The sequence below is a fragment of the Pyxicephalus adspersus genome, chromosome 6 (assembly GCF_032062135.1).
Source record: "Pyxicephalus adspersus chromosome 6, UCB_Pads_2.0, whole genome shotgun sequence".
Classification (NCBI taxonomy): domain Eukaryota; kingdom Metazoa; phylum Chordata; class Amphibia; order Anura; family Pyxicephalidae; genus Pyxicephalus; species Pyxicephalus adspersus.
Window position 1 is genome coordinate 6,872,763 of NC_092863.1, and position 19,252 is coordinate 6,892,014.

Consider the following 19,252-nt stretch of genomic DNA (forward strand, 5'->3'; position numbering starts at 1 on the left):
GGACTTGTAGTTCCTTAAATGCCAGATCTTGTACTACCTATCATGTTTACAGAACAGGTTAAAGGAAATCTCCGTAGTGGGACAAAAATAGCAATTAACAGGAGAATAATTATTCCTCGCCATTTCCAAAATTGGTTGGACCAAAGTACAATTATCTTTTATCTGTGGTGATCTTGGAAAGGTCAGACATCTCCACCAGAAGCTCTAGCAGTGAACTATTTCCCTGACTTTTCTTCAGTCCAGTGAACGACAAACAGATATGACATGCATTCAGCAAAATATTCCTTTTATAGGAATATAAAGAAACAACATAATGCAGTTGCACCAAGATAATAAAATATGTTGATAAGCACCCATCTATCTGTTCATGCCATCATGTCCCCTCTTAGAATTATTTAACTTTCATTGGTTCTTTAAAGTTTGCTTACATATAAAACAAACTGGTTTATCATCTTTTGGATGAATTGTTTGTTCTCAGATGGTGTGCAAGATTTTGTTTTATTATGTTTATACTACAAAGTAATTACAATTTCTGTAAAGCTGAATTCCAGCCTTACCTTCTTTCCTGCACAGTTGCACAGGCTCCTCTTCCCAACTTGCACCAATCTCCCTGTGTCTACAGAAGGAAAGATTTTACAGATGAATGTCATGCATAAAAGACATTAAAAGCAAAGATAATTTAAGGGTAATGGTCTGGCCAAAGGTTCTATTTAACCTAATCCTTACAATTAACCCTTAATATCTAAACTAAAATGTATTGTTTAGTCTAGAAAGAACCCTAAACCTAACTTTAACCTTTAAGTCATACCCTTGACAGAAGCCTCATCAAAACAGCTTATTCAGCGCGGGATAATTTTAAATAACTTATCGATTTGGAATAACCTGTAAATTATTTATTATCTCCACCTAAAAAATATTTGGGTTGGATTTAATATTTGCCATGTTCTAAATGTTGGTCAAGTTTTCTTTGGACAAATCTGACCATATAGTGTTCTTTTGGGTAAGCAGATGATTTTTATTTTATCTACAGACCTTTTAAGGGCCTTTAAGGCCATTTATGTGCACTCGTTCATATAAAATTAGTTATGCTGATTTACTCCTTTCACCTTGTACAAGGATGCAGTTATACCGGCTATAAATTGAACCAGCGAAAGAGTCCCCTTTCATTTATAACCTAGCATCAGTCAGACACTTTGCTAAACATTATTCTGAGCACAGTGCCAAAAAGGAGGCTCAGCATCATGACAGAACTTTCTTTTGGCACTTGTGTTTATGATCTTAAAAGTAAATCAATCATACCTGAATGAATGTTAGAATCTGAATGTTTAATGATAGTATAACTGTGCAGGCCCGCTTATAAAAGATTTACACTTGTCTCCCTATTTTATTTGATGTCTGTATGCAGCCTGAAATATTATTGTGACTTCTAGCTTTCGAGAGTTCAGAGCATGATACCAGTAAGTCAGAGGGCAGGAAATGTTCAGCAGGCTGGAACCATCGCAGATTGATGAACGACGTTGAGGTAACTTCTGTAAGCTAAATTTTCCCCCGAGATGAGCATGACTGTTTATGTCGGGCAGCAATTATCTGATGTGTATACATAACATAAGTTTTGCCAATTCTTTGATCTGATTTATTAAAGCTCTCCAAGACAAGAGAACCTAGACTATCATGGGAGAACCTAGATGATTCAGCAATTCTTAAATGGATTTCCAAAAAATTATTTATTCTTAGATGGCAAATGTTTTCATTCCTAAACCAGATAGTGTTAAGGTTTGCTTTTTTGCTGGGGTTCATGCATTAATAAATCAGGCCCAATGTTTTATGTAGCAGTTATAGGGTAGTGAAGACTGACATGAGGACGGTGCCCAGCTGCAGCCAGCAAACAAACTTTTTTGGGTGAGCCCATTTTACCCCTTAAAAAAAGCAGTAATAATAGCAGCCTCTCTGATTAGTTTGAAAGTCCCAAAAAGGGCAAAGGTGCGACATGGGCTGGCCAATATATAAAACAATACAAAAGTTCCCCAGCACTTATTTCAGTTTTCCATTAGGCTTTGCAAATTCATATAACAAAAACCTTTTTTTTTAAATAAATTGTTGAAGAAGTTTAGTTTTTTGCTGGCTTCTAGCTGAAAAGTCTCCTGGAAATTTCCCATTGCTTTTTACACTAAATCAGACAAAGTTATTACAGAAATCTATTCATAGACAGCTGCCATTGGAACAGTTGTCCCAGAATATTTCTTTTTTTTTCCTGTTTCATCTCAAAATTTTGGATGTCCCATGTGTATGGCAATGACAACTAGACAGTTTGATTCACAGACATCAATAAAAAACTTGCCAGGATAAATAACTATTTCCTATTTTATTCAAAACCTTAAAAATGTTTTGGTATTGAGATTGACATATACAGAGGAGGTCATGGATGGAGTGTCCAGTTTCCAGTGGACAAATAAAGTTGTTTTTAACTGGGTGGACATGTTTGCGGCTTCACTTTTTTCACTTGGGCCAGAATACTGATCATTGATGTTGAGGTCTTTGTGCTGCGGTGGGGAATTTTCATTTGTTCAAATAGTACTTTAGTATAGAGGTCAAGCTTTGTACTTGGAATGTAAACTGTAAGAGTTGGTTTACCAAGTCTTATTGTGTTCTTATTCCTTAAAACTCTGTATAATATTATCAACAGCTGATCCCAATGGATGATGTCACTCCAAGTTCTAAGGCTTCTCCAGAAGGGTCAGGATGCTATAAAGGGGAAGAAGGGCAACAAAACAGGAGGTAAGAACTATTGTTTTCCTCCTACCTCTTTCTCTATTGTGCTCCAGAATAACCTAACACTTCATCAACAGGAAGGGAAACAAAACACAACTCTTAAAGTATTGCCCAGACACCTGTTCAACATGGAGGCTGCACCTGGAGGAAAACAGGAGGACCATTAAGCTAATTCACATGCTGGGGACAAGTGTAACAGATGCACAAAACACAAAGCATTATCAAACCGGAGCGGCTGCTGAGTTACTGGGAAGGAACAAAACTTTGTAAGAGTTAATTGAAATGATTTTTATATTTGCGACATATTTTTTTAAATATATGACACATTTCACTTGCAGTCAAAGAGGTAGCTCTTGCTGGACATACTGTATAGTTACAATACAAATACATAACATTTGTGTTATGGTTCCTGAAATGCAGCAATGGATATATGAATGCATGTTTTTCAGATCAAACTCAAATCTGACTTCAGGTCCCCATGCACCACAATTATCATTGGTGCTCCTCCTCCAAACCTTACATTTTATCTATTATCAAAACTTTTTATTTTCTAGTTTTGGAAAGAATGAGGAAAAGTTTCAACCTCTGTCAGTCAGAGAGATTTCCCTTAACTTCCTGTTCTCGCTACAACCTTTTAACATACTAAAGAAAAGAAATAGTAACAAAAAGTCAAAAGACACTTTTTGTTTCAAGTATTTACCTTAAGGTGAACTAATCTAATAAATTTCAAGCATGCTGATCCTTTTTTGCAGAAGGGACAGTCCTGCAATAAAATAACCTCATGTGCCTGATCACAATTTTGAAATTCGCTAACATGTCCCTTTGCCATCATGGGTGCCGCCATCTTTCCTCTCCCATTTCTGGTTTTGATCTTTGGCTATCTTGAGTCCTGCACTGGACAAAATAACACAATGATAAGGCAGGTAAGAATTCCTATTGTAGAAGGGACATTGCTCGATCAAAAATTTTCAAAGTGGATCTTTATTTCTACTTTAAAAACATTTTTATTTCTGTGTTGCTGTCCTGGTGAGCCAAGCTTATTACCAGACAGGAAGTGATGGAATCTCTCCACCAACCAACCTAGAAGGAGTGCTAATTCTTTCCCACTCTATCCAAAGGTAAAAAAAAAAATCGGAGGTATACATACTCCAACAATTCACCTACTCCCTAAAATAAACACTCAACACAAGAAGTAAAAATGCCAATATTGGGAGAATATAGAACAACCAAGAAATTAGCTCATAATTGTTCCATAGACATTGTACTAAATTGTGCTGTGATTAAAGTGGTTGGGTGAAACATGTCAGGGTAGGAGGTCTTGGTGGAACATTTGGGCACATAAATGCATTGTCACTCTAGCAATGGGAAGCATGGTGGCTCAGTGGTTAGCACTTTGGCCTTTGCAGCACTGGGTCCCAAGTTCAAATCCTGGCCAGGGCACTATCTGTATAGAGTTTGCAGGTTCTCAGTGGATTCCCTCTGGGTATTCCAGTTTTCTCCTACATTCCAAAAACATGCCGGTAAATTAATTGGCTTTCCCCCAAAATGAGCCTTAGATTGTATTTTTGCCATATGACTAAGGTAGGGACATAAGATTGTGGGCTCCTCTGAGGGACAGTTAGTGACATCACTATGGACTTGTACAGCGCTGCGTAATATGTTGGCACTATATAAATACTGTGTGATAATAGTAACAATTGGGTTGGTTTTCATCGCAGGCACAGTGCATTGGTACTGCTCAGGCATGTTTGAGAGGACAAGAGGGCCGACAGCTGAGACCCCTTATACAGCACGATGGAGGAAGCTTTAGGAGCAGAGCATTTTTACAAGGAATTATGATCTGATTACTCTGCTTCTCCTTTTACTGTCTATTAGCAGGCTGAAGGAAGGACAAGACCTTTACGTGTCACTTACTTGCAGCAGAATAAGATCAAGTCTCTTGACCTATTGGATCTGTCTGTTGTATGGTAGTTCTGTGTGAATCTCAGCATTATACATACAGAAATACAAATCCTTTGGCACGTAACATACATATGCACATGCATATTTTATCTTTGGAGTTCAGCTTGCTCCATCTATGTACCTGAAGGACACAGCTTCTATTTTTTTATAACATAGATGACCCCATTTTTTTTCAGCCTCTCCTAAATGCCCCATCCCCCAATCCCGCCAATATCCCCCCCACTTCCCCAGCCCAAATGGCTTGATGCCGCTGGGAAGGTCTCCAGCTGTGTGTGTTGTTGTGGAAGGCCGGCAAGGTCTGCGGAGCTGAGATAAGCCCAGAGAATTTCCTGCCAGCTTCCGCCTCTCCGGACCTCTCGCTCCCATCTCCAACTTCCCGACTCAGAGCAGAGCTGAGAGCTTCCTGTTTGTCCTGATTCCCGTACATTAACACATGGCGCTTGGGGCATATTGTGTGGAACTGGGATAACGTAATTGCTCTTAACCCTTTCCATGGACGGCGGTGCACGGGGCGAGTCCCTGTCACTCCAGCTTTTGTGGTTGCGGCAAAATGGAAAATCGCAGCTCCTATTGTGACATTCACTGAAACATTCCCTGGTGGAGAATCAAATGGACCTGGAAGATTTCCCATCAGGGAACATTTTAGAAATGTTGGATTCACTTTTTTTTTTTACAAAACAACTCCTTAATTTGCCATATTTTTACCCTAAATCATGTGATCCTTGAACAGATAGAACCGCTATGCACTAATGTGCTCCAGTTGACATACATGTCCAGCCAAACTTTTTTTTTTTAGAGTAGAGAAGGGTTAGAACCCCTATCACTTTTGCACTCCCATCTGGTCCTCCATTGCATAGATTTATCCTTACTTCCTGTATGGTTGACAGTGTTGAACTGGCAGGACAGGAAATGCGGTTAAATCTTTCTAAGCCCCTGATAGCAGTTTATTCCCAGTAGGAGTTCCAATCTTTTCCCGCTCTTATCTAAAACTGGAAAAAAGGTTTTGACATTGACTTTGATTAACCTTTGTGCGGAAAACAAAATCTACATTTGTGACATTCCCATGGCTTGAATTCCCCAGTACATTTGCAAAAGTTGGAGCTCACCCTCCTATAGAATTTTAGCTGCTGGCCCATTGCAAACAAAAAAAAAAAAATTAATTGGCTGTATAACATGATTTCATTACCTTAAAATGATTTTTAAATAGACGATGCAAGTAGCAGTTATGTTTTTATTGTTTGTATTTTACAGCATTTCATTTAATATAAGTTTTAAAACTTGGTTCCGCTGATGCTTTTGTGAAATTCTACTACAAAGTGCCAAAAAGCAGCAGACAGAAGATAAAGCTGGAAGACGGTTATAGGGATGTATAGGGTAAGTCATGTCAATATGCAAAAATCACAGATGAATTCTGATTGGCTACTATACATTTAGGGCAGGTTGTGTAGCATGTAGCAGCCAGAGTTGAATCTTAGATGCAGTAAACCAAGCAAACCAACCAGAAATCAAACAACTGACCAGTACAAGATGTATTTTGATTGGCTGCTAGCTGCTATGGGTTAGTTTATCTAGCATGAATTTAGAATCCATTATATGTTTATGTTTAGAAATATGTAAGTGTAATATTTTGATGTATTTATTACCACTAAAAAAACCTCAGTGCGTCCTTTGACAATACCTTTATCTACTTTAATCTCAGGAAGGTCAAAGCAATCTTTGTTCAGGCATCATTCAGCGTCAGCATCTCATTCTTGTACTGCAATGTTGACTTACCTGCCTGTGCATGCCACCCCTATTTAATGTTTAGCGCTGCATATTATGTTGGCGCTATATAAATCCTGTTTATTAATAATAATAATAATAATAATAATGCCTTGGCTTCACAAATGACTAGGGAAATGTTTCACCTGCCTGCAGTAAACTAACATCATAATATCAGCCTAATCAATGTCAATGAACTGGAGCTCAGTGACTGCTTTTTCTTTATTAAAGGGTTAGTGTTTATGATGTAAACCTGTAAAGTTGCTAATATGTCAACTTTAAGCATAAGAACAGTAAATATTTCAGAAAGTGTCACTGTTCTAGCAATGGCTGATAAGTGGTTGCAATGTGTATCACAGACACTTTTTGGTCTCAGTTTTCACTCACGACCCCTATTATCAGGTTTGGAAAGTTAAAAGAAATGGAAGGAGTGACGCAACCTGTCATGTCAGCCATTTTTGGCAGCTGTCCGTTGCTGGGATTTAGGCCTTCTATCAGTCGGTCCTCTTTACCCTTCCTCCCTGCCGTTCATTATACATTCTCGCTGCCAAGATTGACTCGGTGAATTTTGCTGTTTGTCTGGGCAGCTGTGCCGGGACTCGGCAGAGGAAACAGAGGGGCCACAGTGATAAGAAGCACAAGGAAACTGGGTGAAAACAGGTGACATGGCCGAGGCGAGGTGGATAAGTGAAATTTGAATCGTGTTTCTGTGATAACAGGCCCGGGCAATGGTGAATTATGTGTCAGTTATTCCTTGTCTAAATTTTTGTCTGCCTACTTCGTAATTCTGTATGAAAGATTAATTTCCATGCAGCAGTGTCAGAAATGTTTTACTGTAAGAGCACCTATCTCCAACAAATTAGGAAAGCCATTTTTTTTTTAATGAAACTAATGGCATTGCTGAGGTAGAGGCCTATTCATTCACTAGAGACCGGTGACATCACTGAGAATGCAGCCTACTCATTCACCAGAGACCAGTGACATTACTGAGAATGCAGCCTATCCATTCACTAGATACCAGTGACATCACTGACAATGCAGCCTATCCAATCACTGGGGACAAGTGACATCCCTGAGAGTGCAGCCTATTATTTCACTAAGGACCAGTGACATCACTGACAATGCAGCCTAACCAATCACTGGAGACAAATGACATCACTGAGAGTGCAGCCTTTCCAATCACTGGAGACAAGTGACATCACTGACAGTGCAGCCTATCAAATCACTGGAGACAAGTGACATCACTGACAATGCAGCCTATTCAATCACTGGAGACAAGTGACATCACTGACAATGCAGCCTATCAATTCCCTAGAGACCAATGACATCACTGACAATGCAGCCTATGAAATCTCTAGAGACCAGTGACATCACTGAGAATGCAGCCTATCCATTCACTAGTCACCAGTGACATCACTGAGAATGTAACGTATCCATTCACTAGTCACCAGTGACATCACTGAGAATGTAGAGTATCCATTCGCTAGTCACCAGTGATATCACTGAGAATGTAGCGTATCCATTCGCTAGTCACCAGTGACATCACTGAGAATGGAGCCTATCCATTCTGCATCCTCTGCATCAATACAATGGCTGTAAAACAATATAAAGTGTATTGGACAGAAAAATTGCCCTGTATCTCCTCTGTGCTATTTTTTTCTTATAGCTTTTTGAAAGAGTTAACTCTTTTAGTGTTGTTACACAGCAAGCCTTTATATGCTTACCATCTAAGCAGCCCCTGCAAAGCTGAGCGGGTTAATACGTTGTCCTAAACTGTCACTAAAACAGGGAGAAAAAAAAAACCTTATGTATTAAGTACAGGAAAATGTTGCGGCTTCCACCTCTTGCAAAACAATAATGTGAATCGTGTTTGGAGCCAAAGTGAATGTCATTTGCCCAATCCTCCCCCTACACCATCCCCTGGGGATCCCCTGCATGCAGACATAGTACTGTGAGTGTGTCCTGTTGGAAGTGGGGAGCCGGCGGGGAACCAGGGTGTCTTCACTCTAAAGATGAATTTTCATCTCTTTTTTGGTGTTTTGCTGTTTGCTTCCAATTAGCTGAAGGTCTGTTTTGAGTTATTACAAGTTATAAAATGAATCAAAAGCAGAAAGTTAAATGTATAAACACTGGGAGAAGGGAGAGGGAAGAGGGATAATACCTAGTAATAGAATTTGGAAAAAAGAATTCTGAGCTTGTGTCATGAATTTTGACAATAGCCTAGACCTCCTACCAGTACCAATTTTACTTTATCTGTAGTTGGCACATCAATTTAGACAAGGACAGTAGTTGGTTGTCTTGAAGGCAATTTTTATAGATTTACTAAAGCTGCGTACACACTTGCAATTTTTGTCGTTGGAAAGGATCTTTCACGATCCTTTCCAAAGACAAGGGAGTGCACGATGCATGAACGGTGCTGTACATACAGCACCATTCATGCTCTATGGAGAGGGGAGGGGGAGAGCGACGGAGCGGCACCCTGCTACGCGCTCTCCCCTTCCCTTTCATTAGGATTGGCTGTCGTCCATCGTCCGTGGATCCGGCAGGTCGGTCGTCCGGACGATGGACGACACCGACTGTACACACGGCAGATTTTCGCCTGAAAATTGGCCGATGCCAATTATCGGGCGATAAAAATCTGACGTGTGTACGTAGCTTTAGGGTGAGAGGATTATTGCAGGCATTAGAGAGAGACACTAATCACTTCAACAACAATTCTTCTAAGTGATTGTATGTACATTTGATGCATTTTCTGTAAAAGCCTCCCTTGTGCAAAGATCCAAAAGCTTTGCTACTGGGTGACACCATCATGGATGTAATGTATGCAGCCTCAGCAAACTCTTAGCTGTATTTTAAATAACACCTTATAGCAGCATTTCTCAGGGTTCAATGGAAGGATTCCTCCAAAGGTTTGTGCCTTTTAAGTCAGTGTGACACCTTTTTGACTATCTGTAAGGGTGACATTCTTCCCACTGGTCACCACACTAATATACTGTGCGCTGTGGATATAATAATTATAGCAGGGGTTTCCCAAAGACCTGAAAGTTTTTTCAAAGGGTTCCCCCATAATAGAAATATCGAGAAATATTACTTTATAGTATTCAATAGGTAGCTGGGGGAGTACCTAAGCCTAAATGTAATTGGCTGACCTTTAAAGAGAACCAGTCAAAATGAAGCCAAGGCAACAATTAGAATAATTAAATGTACATGATGTATATATCTTATTTTCTTCTTATTTAACTTCACATTTGAACAGATTAGCTTTGGGGGTCACCTGAAGCCTGACATTGGCTGTTCCAACTTGAGCCTACCCAGCCCTAACTAACTAACCTTGTCTGCTAACCCTAAAGAGTCAATAGGATTGGTTAATGACCTATAGTAAGGAGGCCTTATAATTCAATGCTTTTATGTACTCTGATCCCAAAGCTTTTTTAAGGTGATCCCTGACACTCATGATCAAAGAAAAAATGTGCACATTTGTAAATCTAAAAATTAGGATCAATGTTTTACATTTGCAAATGCACTTAAAGTTTTGGCTTTAAATATTCTTTAATTGGCTAAAATGCTGATCCCAGAGCAAGCAGGAAGCAAGTAAAGTCAGGTAGGCAGCTATGAGTTATAGATGCAGGAACTATTGAAACAGATGGTCAGCTTGACAGAAACACACTTAAGTAAGCAGTGTACAATGTTCTCCTTTAGAAAATGATTTATTATTGGTTGCATGGGTTATAAAACTCAGCACTCAGTTTCCCCAGTATACCATGAGAGAAATAAGGAAAAGTCCTAACTTACTGGTTGCCTACAGACAATAGATGATCAGGACAACATTATATATCGGTAATGTGTACAGGCATGCTAGGCCTAACTAAATTTAGGGAGAGAACTGACTGCCCAGATTGGATATCACAAACCTATGGTGCTTGCTTTCCCTTTTGAGATTAAAGCTGGGATGTTCTTCTATCATTCATCAAGCCCCCTTTTCCATATTCACACGTTCCATGTTTCATGCTTGCATGTTTATAAATAGCTCTTTGTTAAGACATGCTTTGTGGTGATTGGTTTTATATCTGTATTCCCAACAGCTGCCTGATGTCTGCTGGTGCCCATAGACGGCGTTGAAAGCAGGTCTCCGCCATAACACCATAGTAAAGAAGACCCTCAATATTAAGGTAAAAATAAATGCAACTTGATTCAAATAATGTAAACGATGGTTGCATAAAGAAAAAGCTTATAGCTACTTTAGTACTAATTTAATCATTGTTGCAAAATGGGGCTATCATACTATCCACTTTTTTTGATTGCCAGCTGACCAGTCAAGGTAAATCAACAGACTTTTTGCAGTCTTAAAACACCCATAGAGACTATGTTGATTAGGCCGCCTAGACTTTAATCTTAATGAATTCAGACTTTTCAGTTTTTTTCTCTTGCAAGAAAGTGATTATTTTAAAAAATATAAAAAAAAGCAAGTTATGTTCCTCTTATTTTGATGACAGACCCACTTTAATAGGTTACTGTGACCAGCTATTGCGACCGGCTTTGTCTTGGTCAAGATCGAAACTTTTTTATTCAAATATATTTAGTTCTAATTAAACACTGATGCTTCTTTGTGTTATTAAATGTTGATTGTTTTGTATTATCCACATTGAAATGTAGGACTTTTTGTCATTTATTGAGTCACTTTTGAGCCAACTCAGACATTCTCCCAAAAGCCGGCCTCATCGTGTGAGACGCTTAGTGTGTAGATTTGGAGCTATGTTATTCAGTTTTGGCAGTGCTTTCCCTTGGAATTTGCCAAAAACTGCACCGCAAGCTGCTAAATTTGGGAGTTATTAGGAAAAACGGCACCAGGGTTGAAAATAGAAATATTTATTAATTAGGAATCAGACGTGAGAGGGAGTGATGATGTAAATTAGACTGACTAGGGGTTGTAGTCTCGGGGGTAGAGGTTCAGGCTGTAGTGAATGTTTCAGTAGACATAACTTTATACTTTAAACTTTTTCAACAGAGGAACCCTATAAAACATCCTTCAGGTCTCAGGGAACCCTTGCCAATTATCATGTTATCAAGAGGTCATGGTTCATTGGTGTGATGGTCAGCGAGAAGATTGCTTATTACATGGTGGTCAGTATGCCTACTTATCAGAGTCAGGAATAGTTAATTCCTCAAGAAACCCCATGAAACATCTTCAGGAACACTAGAGTTCAGGCTAAAGCTGGTTACACACATGCAATTATTGTCGTTGGAAAGGATCTTTCACGATCCTTTCCAATGACTAAACACTGCACAATGCATGAACGAGTGCTGTACATACAGCACCGTTCTGCTCCATGGAGAGGGGAGGGGGAGATCGACGGAGCGACACCCCGCTGATCGCTCTCCCCCTTTCCCCTGCATTTGGATCGTTCATCGCTTATCGTCTGTGGATCCGCCTGGATGGTCATTCGGGCGATGGACGACCGTCGCTGTACACACGCCAGATTCTCGTCCGATATCGGCCCTGAGCCGATTAATGGGGTGAGAACCATTGGACGTGTGTACATAGCTTAAGAAAGGTTGTGTTAGAGGATCGAAAGGAAGCTTGTGGGCTAGCCAGGGCAGGACTAGAAACTTTTTGCTTGGGCAGTCAGCAACACAACTAGTTATCATTTTAATGGTGGAACAGATTTCTATGAGCCAAGTGTACCATGCAAAGCGTGCCATGGTGCCACATTTTTTTTAATCAGCATTGTGAATGGGACATGGTTTATTATGACATTTAATATATACTTTATATATCTTCCCATGAAGCTACTTTTGCATCTCTTTGGCCACATGATGTTCCAGAGCTGCACAGAAAGTTGCTGATGGAAAACTTCCCTCGCCATGCCAGTCTTTAATTAAATATATGTAGGGAGCATATAGCTGTATAATTTTCAGCATGCATCACTAACTGCAGAATGTCCCATCGGGGCCACTAGCCCAACATATCTAATTACTACTGGCCTAGTGCCCAGATTTTCCCAATCCCAAGTCTTTTTGTGGGCCAAACCATTTAGATCTATTGTTCAAATGTTATAATATATCTTTACTGTTCTTTTATTTCAAGCAGATTGATCATTGGAGATGAGTAGAAGGCATTAGGTTTTCAAGACTTGGCAGGGATGTCCAAAGGACCACCTGTTATCAGGTGATAGTGCTCTCATTTAACATGAAAAAACTAGGTAGCTTGCATTTGAAGGGTTTTTGTCAATGTACGTATTTTACCTTAGTTGATCCTAAGGAAGGCAAAAAGAGAGGTGAAAGAAAAAAATAAAATAATAGAAAAAGAGTATATAGAAATATAGGAAAATATACAGCAACAAAAATGTGATTAAAGAAAGATAGATGGGTAATTTACAGAGAGAGAGACATAGAAATATGTTATAGGAAGAGAAGAGAGGGGTTTATAGAAAGAAGAAGAGAGAGGGGTAGAAAGAGAAGGAGCGTATAAAGTCAGGGGGTGGAAGGGAGGGTATAAAATGAGAGAGGGGTGATAAAGAAAGCAAGAGGGAGGGGTGGGTTATAGAAAGTGAAAAGAAAGAAAGAGATGGAACATCAGAGGAACATGTTGAAGTGTGAAATACAGAAACAGGTGGAGACAAGCAAAGAAAATCAGGGAGAAAACAGAAAGTAAGAGACAGAGAAATACAGAGTATTTAAAAGAGAACAAAAAAGCAAATTATATGAGAGAAACAGATGGAGTTGTGGCCAGAAGAGAAAGAAAGAGAGAGAAATTTATAGAAGCAGAGTGAGAGGAATAGATAAAAAGAACAAAATATATAAAAGAAGGAAAAAATAAAAAAGAAATGAAATGACACTTGAACATTGTGGTAATATTGGTGTCAGAGAATCCACTGATATTTCTGAGTAGCGGATGAGCAGCCTCAGAAGTCATGTTCCAACACTGTAGAGAAACAGAACAACAGAAGTGCATTAAACCCCTTCATAAAGTTTATTTTCTTATGAGGATGAGACAGTAGCTGTACACACATATTACAGTTCTTGTGATTGATTTGGAAACATTTTTTAGCACCTATATCATGTGCCAGTCATACAGAACATATACAGTCTATCTGCCTATACAATCTGTACTTTGCACACCTTTTACAGTGGTCAGTGATCACCGACCATTTCTATCCATCAAATCACCTACTTCCTGACTATCAATACAACTTTTCCTTTTTCCACCAAAAGTTATCTTTCACTTAATTGATCTATACCATACACTTGCTTATTTAATAACCTTAACCCTCTAAACACCAATAACAAAGGAAGGTTTTACATTCTTTATACTTTACGTAAACTGACTGTGCAAAACAAATTCATGTATTTTGCATCAGTATGCCAGCTTCTGCCTTAGAAAACATGTAAGTGGATAAAATTATACCTATTTTCACCTTGTAAAGTGTGAGCATAGTAAGCACACAGATGCTTTGGGGGAGAGAAGTGAATTATTTGTTCTTTAGTAGTGGAGGGATGGAAAGAGAAGACAGGACATAAGAGAAAGATAAGGGAGAAAAAAGTGGGAGTAATAGGTGAGAGAAAGATATGAGAAAAAAGGTGAGAAGAGACAGACTGGGGGTTAGAGATCATAAAGGGAGAAAGATAGAATCGGGAAAGAGAGGGGAGAGAATGAGCAGTGGAAAATGAGGGATGGAGAGGGATACCATGGAGAAAGGCAAGAAACGAGAGATCAGAAAGAGACATTGGGGTGAGACTGTAGGGGGTTACCGATCTGCTAGAAAGAGAGAGACCAAAAATGAAAACAGAGAGATTGAAATAAAGTAAAACAGAAACAGGCAAAGAGAAAAAAAGTAGAGATGAGCGACAGGGATGATATCAAAAAAATTGATTATGGAAAGAAAAATAATGGATAAAACAAATTAAATCAAAAACAAAATACATAGAGAAAGGAGGCGTTGATAGCGGAGAGGTAAAGAGAATAGGGAATGTGCTTGTAAGTGGCAAAAACTACACAGGTAATATTCCTACTGTTTGCATTTGTTATGTATCCTATGCTATGTGAAATTTCAATTTGCATGTAAGACTCATAATATAGGCACAGGCTGACATATCTGACTGTTAGCACGCAGAAGACCTGTTGTTGACTATAATAAACTATTGTCTGGTCAGATCCTCATAGTTACTATCTAATTCCAAGTATTTTCTTTCCATCATAAAAAAAACGTTCATAAAAAAAGACAAATGACAGTGTTTACAGGGTATACACATAGAAAAACAGACATGTTAAACACATTGAATAAAATACTGGTAAAACCTCTCAGGAACCAGGAGAGGCCAGTGCAACATGTTACCCAGAATCCCAGCGGTCAGGGGGTTAAGAGGACCTGCTGTTCTTGGGACGTAGGCTGTTGGGTCAAGGAATAGTCCTCAGGTCTATTTCCATCATGGTCCTGGTAGAAAAACCAGAGCCAGACACAGCTTTTAGGGACTGAGTAGCTACATGAGGCTGTATTATTATCAGAATGAAAGCTAAGTTTCACTAGTACTAACACAAGTCAGTTTTGGGGGATCATTTCCTTCTGGACACATTTAAGACCTCTTGCATGGGTGTTTTGCTAGGTGAGGAGTCTCATACCTCAATACTGATATAAATCAATAGTTTTAGATAGTATTGTAACTGGTATCATTCGTTTCAGCCCACAAAATTTGGCTTTCTTTGCTGCAATACTAAATGATTTGATAAAAGATATCAGCATTTGGGTAATTCAAAATTCCAATTAAAATAATAAATGTTGGAATCTTTACAATCCTACAATGATTTAAAAGGTTTTTTTTTTTATCTCCAGGTGCCTTTGTTTTTACTGACTTGTATTTTTGACTACCTAACTTTTCAAATTCCCACTGGCCTATTTTTAAAGTGACAAGTGGAATTAGGCTTCTGAAATAATCTTAAATTACATATGTACTGAGACAAACATGTGGGCCACCATTGCTGACCTACTTCTAAAAATGCTGATATTCTGGCTAAGTCAGTGATGACTGTATCTAAAGCCACCAGACCAGCATGGATATCAGGCAAGTAGCATTTTTAGAGGGAAGGGTTAGCAATGCTAACCTACATTGTACCAGTTAAACCTGGTTGTTCGTTGAAGAGACGCTTGGGACTACTGCAAGGTGCAAACACAGCGCATCATTTAAAGGACTTGTGCAAACCCTTCTTTAGCTTTTGCTAAATTTAGATTTAATTCCAAATCCCCCCTGTGCTTTTTAGCAATGTCTTTACACTGCCTTGCTGAGTTTTAGGCCAAACCAGAACCACATCCTTTTTTTTCTTTTGTTTAAAAAGGGTCATTTTGCAGGCTGTAAGAAATAGTGATAAAAAGACATTTCTAAAAAGCACAGAGAAGGATAAGACAAGTGTTATACTTAGCAAATGCTTGGAGAAGGACATGTCCACATCCCCTGAAGATGGAGTGCTCCTTTAATTTGCTGCCATGGTATTTGAGATGTGTTTGTACATCTGTATGCTTGCTGTGACCTCCTGAGACCTCCACACAACCCTGTATTACAGGGATAATCTGCACCTGGCACTCAGCAGTACACTGAGTTAGAGCTGTACGTGCCCAGCACTAATACCCATCTGCCACCATGGGCACCAGCTGCTTAGGCACACTGCAGTCTCTGTTTAGCCAGTGATACAGGGGCTATAGTACATGGCGGAACTTGCATCTGAGAGAGCAGATATCAGACTGCTCTCTTCACAGGCCATAGTCCTAGCGGACGCCAGCTTGGACATCTGCAAGTGGTACCCAGGGACAGCCACTTGAGTCCTGCTCATATTCAAATACTGGTCAAACTCATTGCGGTCAACATCTCCCCACAGCTCGGACGGATTCAGGTGCTCCATGGGGTCCAACTGGTGGGCTTCAGGTGGTGGGGAAAGTTGACCGAGCGTGGTGCAGCCTTGATGTCCACCTTGAGGGGTGTAAAAGAAAGCAGAGGACGGTGGAGTCCTAAGGATGTTGCCCATCTGGTTGGGCGGGTGAGAGTATGGTATTGAGAGCTCCCTGAGCACCTTCTCTTGGCCAAAGTCGATTCCAGGCTGGTATGATCTAAAAGGCATGTGCTCACCATCTTCTCGCATTTGAGGAGGAAAGAACACCGGTTCACTCTGCTCCAGAACATCCAAAGGAGACATTTCTGGGGTGGGCAACCCATAAGTTTCCAGTTCACCGGATGCCAGCGGCTGCAGTTCTCGAAAGTGGGTTAGACTGGTTTGTGGGTGCCCACCGGAGTAGCCCTCATTTCTCAAAATGGAGCTGGCCTCTGCTCTCTTCATTTTTTTGGCCTGCTTCTTTCTGCGCGGGCGGTACTTGTAGTTGGGGTGGTCCTGGAGGTGCTGGACACGCAGCCGCTCCGCTTCCTCCACGAAGGGGCGCTTTTCTGTGACACTAAGATTCTTCCAGGACTGACCTGTTAGAAAGACAACACAACATCACATACAGCCTCTAAACAAAAAATACCTAAAAATATGCACAGATGATGGCATGGGTGTGACCAGCACATGGGTGTTGTACATTTATTAATGAACTCGCTAATGCAAAGCAACTAAGCTTTAGTACAAACACCCAAAAAATTCCAGTTCCAATTTTTCAGTAACAGTTTGCTGTCAGAATCACATTAACATAATGTCAAACCTTTTTTAACAAGTTATCAACCTAAAATTGAATGTTTAAAGTTTTCCTAAATTGCAGTAACCTATACCAACCCACGAGCAATCATCTTTTACTGACCTCACTACACCTGTAACATCAAATACCTTGCAGCGGGTGACAAAACTTACAACGTTGTCCTTTGCATCACCTCTCATTCTTTACATTGTTAAAAGAATTCCATATTACTTTTTATAATATAAGTTTTATTTACCCTGCTGCTTAACAGTGATGATGTAAACATTTTGTTATTGGAGACCATTTGTTTATTTGAATTAAAGGGATTCTCTGCCCATACCATATAATTATGTTTTAGATGGCTGATGAAGAGTTAAATAATCTGCTTCATCTTAAATCTCTCACAGATTCCAATGATGAGACCTCTAGTACTGAGATTTTAATTTAAACACCCCTTAGAGGTCTAGGGATCCAATGATTCTGCTTATACTAAAACATAATCTTGTAAGGTATGATCTTTAACTAAATAAATATATCATTGCTAGAAAAAAATTTTGACACGTGCTATATAAAAGTTCCCCTATATATCCTGAACCTTACAATATAATATTTTAGTGCTAGATTTGCATTTTGGTTGGCTTCTCATATATTTGTTTATTCCATTCTAGTTCCCAGTTTTTGCACTTCTAGCTTCTTTTTCTGCTTTCTCTACCATATAAAATAAATATAGAATCAAGCAGGGATGGAGGGATCTCTTTATAATGGGTGCAACAGGTGCACAGACTGGGGAACTCTTACTAAAAGTCCCAAAGAGAGATAGAAAAAGGGATCATCTGGTGTTTAACTCTTCAGCATTAAGAAAACACTGAAATATATTTTTTTGGTAGTTGCTTTATAGTTGCTGCACAGAAAATAAAGTAGGAATATTTGAGGAGCCATACATACTACAACATGTGATGTTGCTCTCTATGTCACATTTTGATTTAAATACAATCACACAAAAAACAAATGCATTCCTGTTTAATTTTTCATTGAATCCCTTTAATTTTTACACTGAATAATATTTTTATTAAATGAAGCCTCCTCCACTGCAAAGACACAACTCATAAATGGCAATCTATCGATCCAAAGGCGGTTGACCTGCACCATAAGGTACGTCAGACTGCCAGTCATCTCACCTAGCATCTTGCTGAGTACGGCATTGTGCAGGTCTGGGTTCTGCTGCGCCAATCTTTTTCGCTCATCTTTGGCCCAGACCATGAATGCGTTCATGGGGCGCCGAATCCGCGGTTCACCTGGCTTGTCTTCCAAGTGGCTGTATCCATAGCCGGACGAGGGGCTCGGCGCTGGGCTGTCCGGAACTGGTGGGGAGCTGGGGGCGGGACCGGGTTCAGGGGCTGCGGGCGGAGGGGGTACCCATGAACTGGCACCTCGTTGGCCCAGAGTAGTCTCCTCTGTGCAGTAACTTGGCTCAGATCTATGCATTCCAGCTAGGCACCTCTTGTAGGCAAAAGTGGGCACACAGAATGTGTAAATCCAAGGGCAATGATCTGTGGACTCCTCTTGAAAGAGTTGCTGCAAACTCTATCTATCTATCTATCTATCTATCTATCTATCTATCTATCTATCTATCTATCTGTGCAATCTTTGCCCTGCCTCTGTTGCCTGGAATCACAGTCTCCTCTGTCATTCAGAATCCAGCTGTTTGGGTAGCTTGGAATAATAGGGACCAAATATAGAAACTTGTCACCAATCAGCTGCAGGTTAGGAGGAGCCAAACCCAGGAGGGGGTAGAGGAGGCTGTACCGGTGAAATACACTAGAGAGCTGCTAGGTTTTGTATGCTGGGATGAACTAGTTAACCCCTTCTAGCAGGCATGTCTAACTGGTGGTCTTTTTGTCCTGCATGCAAAATCCAAGATATAGCAACATGCCTAAGTAATATGTTCCACAAAGACACTTGTAGTTTATATTGAGAAAGTCCAAAAAAGAGTGACAAGGTAAGGGGAATATTTGGAGAGGGAAGAACATTGTCTACCTATAACCAGTACCTGCACATGGCAGGATCAATGGATATTATTGTACTGAAAGCTGATATTTCGAATTCTA

General features: G+C 39.8%; 1 protein-coding gene across 2 annotated transcripts; it reads right to left on the reverse strand.

Annotated features, from left to right (window-relative positions):
- Window positions 1–5,948: 5,948 nt before the first annotated feature.
- Window positions 5,949–18,854, reverse strand: SOX18 (SRY-box transcription factor 18). 2 transcript variants are annotated; one of them, XR_011921267.1, is made up of 3 exons: window positions 18,323–18,854; window positions 15,901–16,947; window positions 5,949–13,414 (listed from the first exon to the last, which is right to left on the reverse strand). XR_011921267.1 is itself a non-coding variant. In XM_072414365.1 (2 exons), exons 1-2 carry the CDS (start codon window positions 18,627–18,629, stop codon window positions 16,160–16,162), a joined length of 1,095 nt encoding a protein of 364 aa, XP_072270466.1. In that variant the 5' UTR covers window positions 18,630–18,854; the 3' UTR covers window positions 13,449–16,159. The 2 variants fall into 2 exon arrangements, 1 of the variants encoding a protein (XP_072270466.1); XM_072414365.1 differs by lacking the exon at window positions 5,949–13,414 and having other exon boundaries at window positions 13,449–16,947.
- Between the last annotated feature and the right edge of the window lie 398 nt (window positions 18,855–19,252).

What these genes read in the sequence shown, in the direction of transcription:
- SOX18 (XM_072414365.1), bottom strand. Translation starts at nt 18,629, where the DNA reads ATGCATAGATCTGAGCCAAGTTACTGCACAGAGGAGACTACTCTGGGC. An exon ending in CGTACTCAGCAAGATGCTAG is followed by an intron (nt 16,948 to 18,322) that starts GTGAGATGACTG and finishes TCTTTCTAACAG; the next exon opens with GTCAGTCCTGGAAGAATCTT.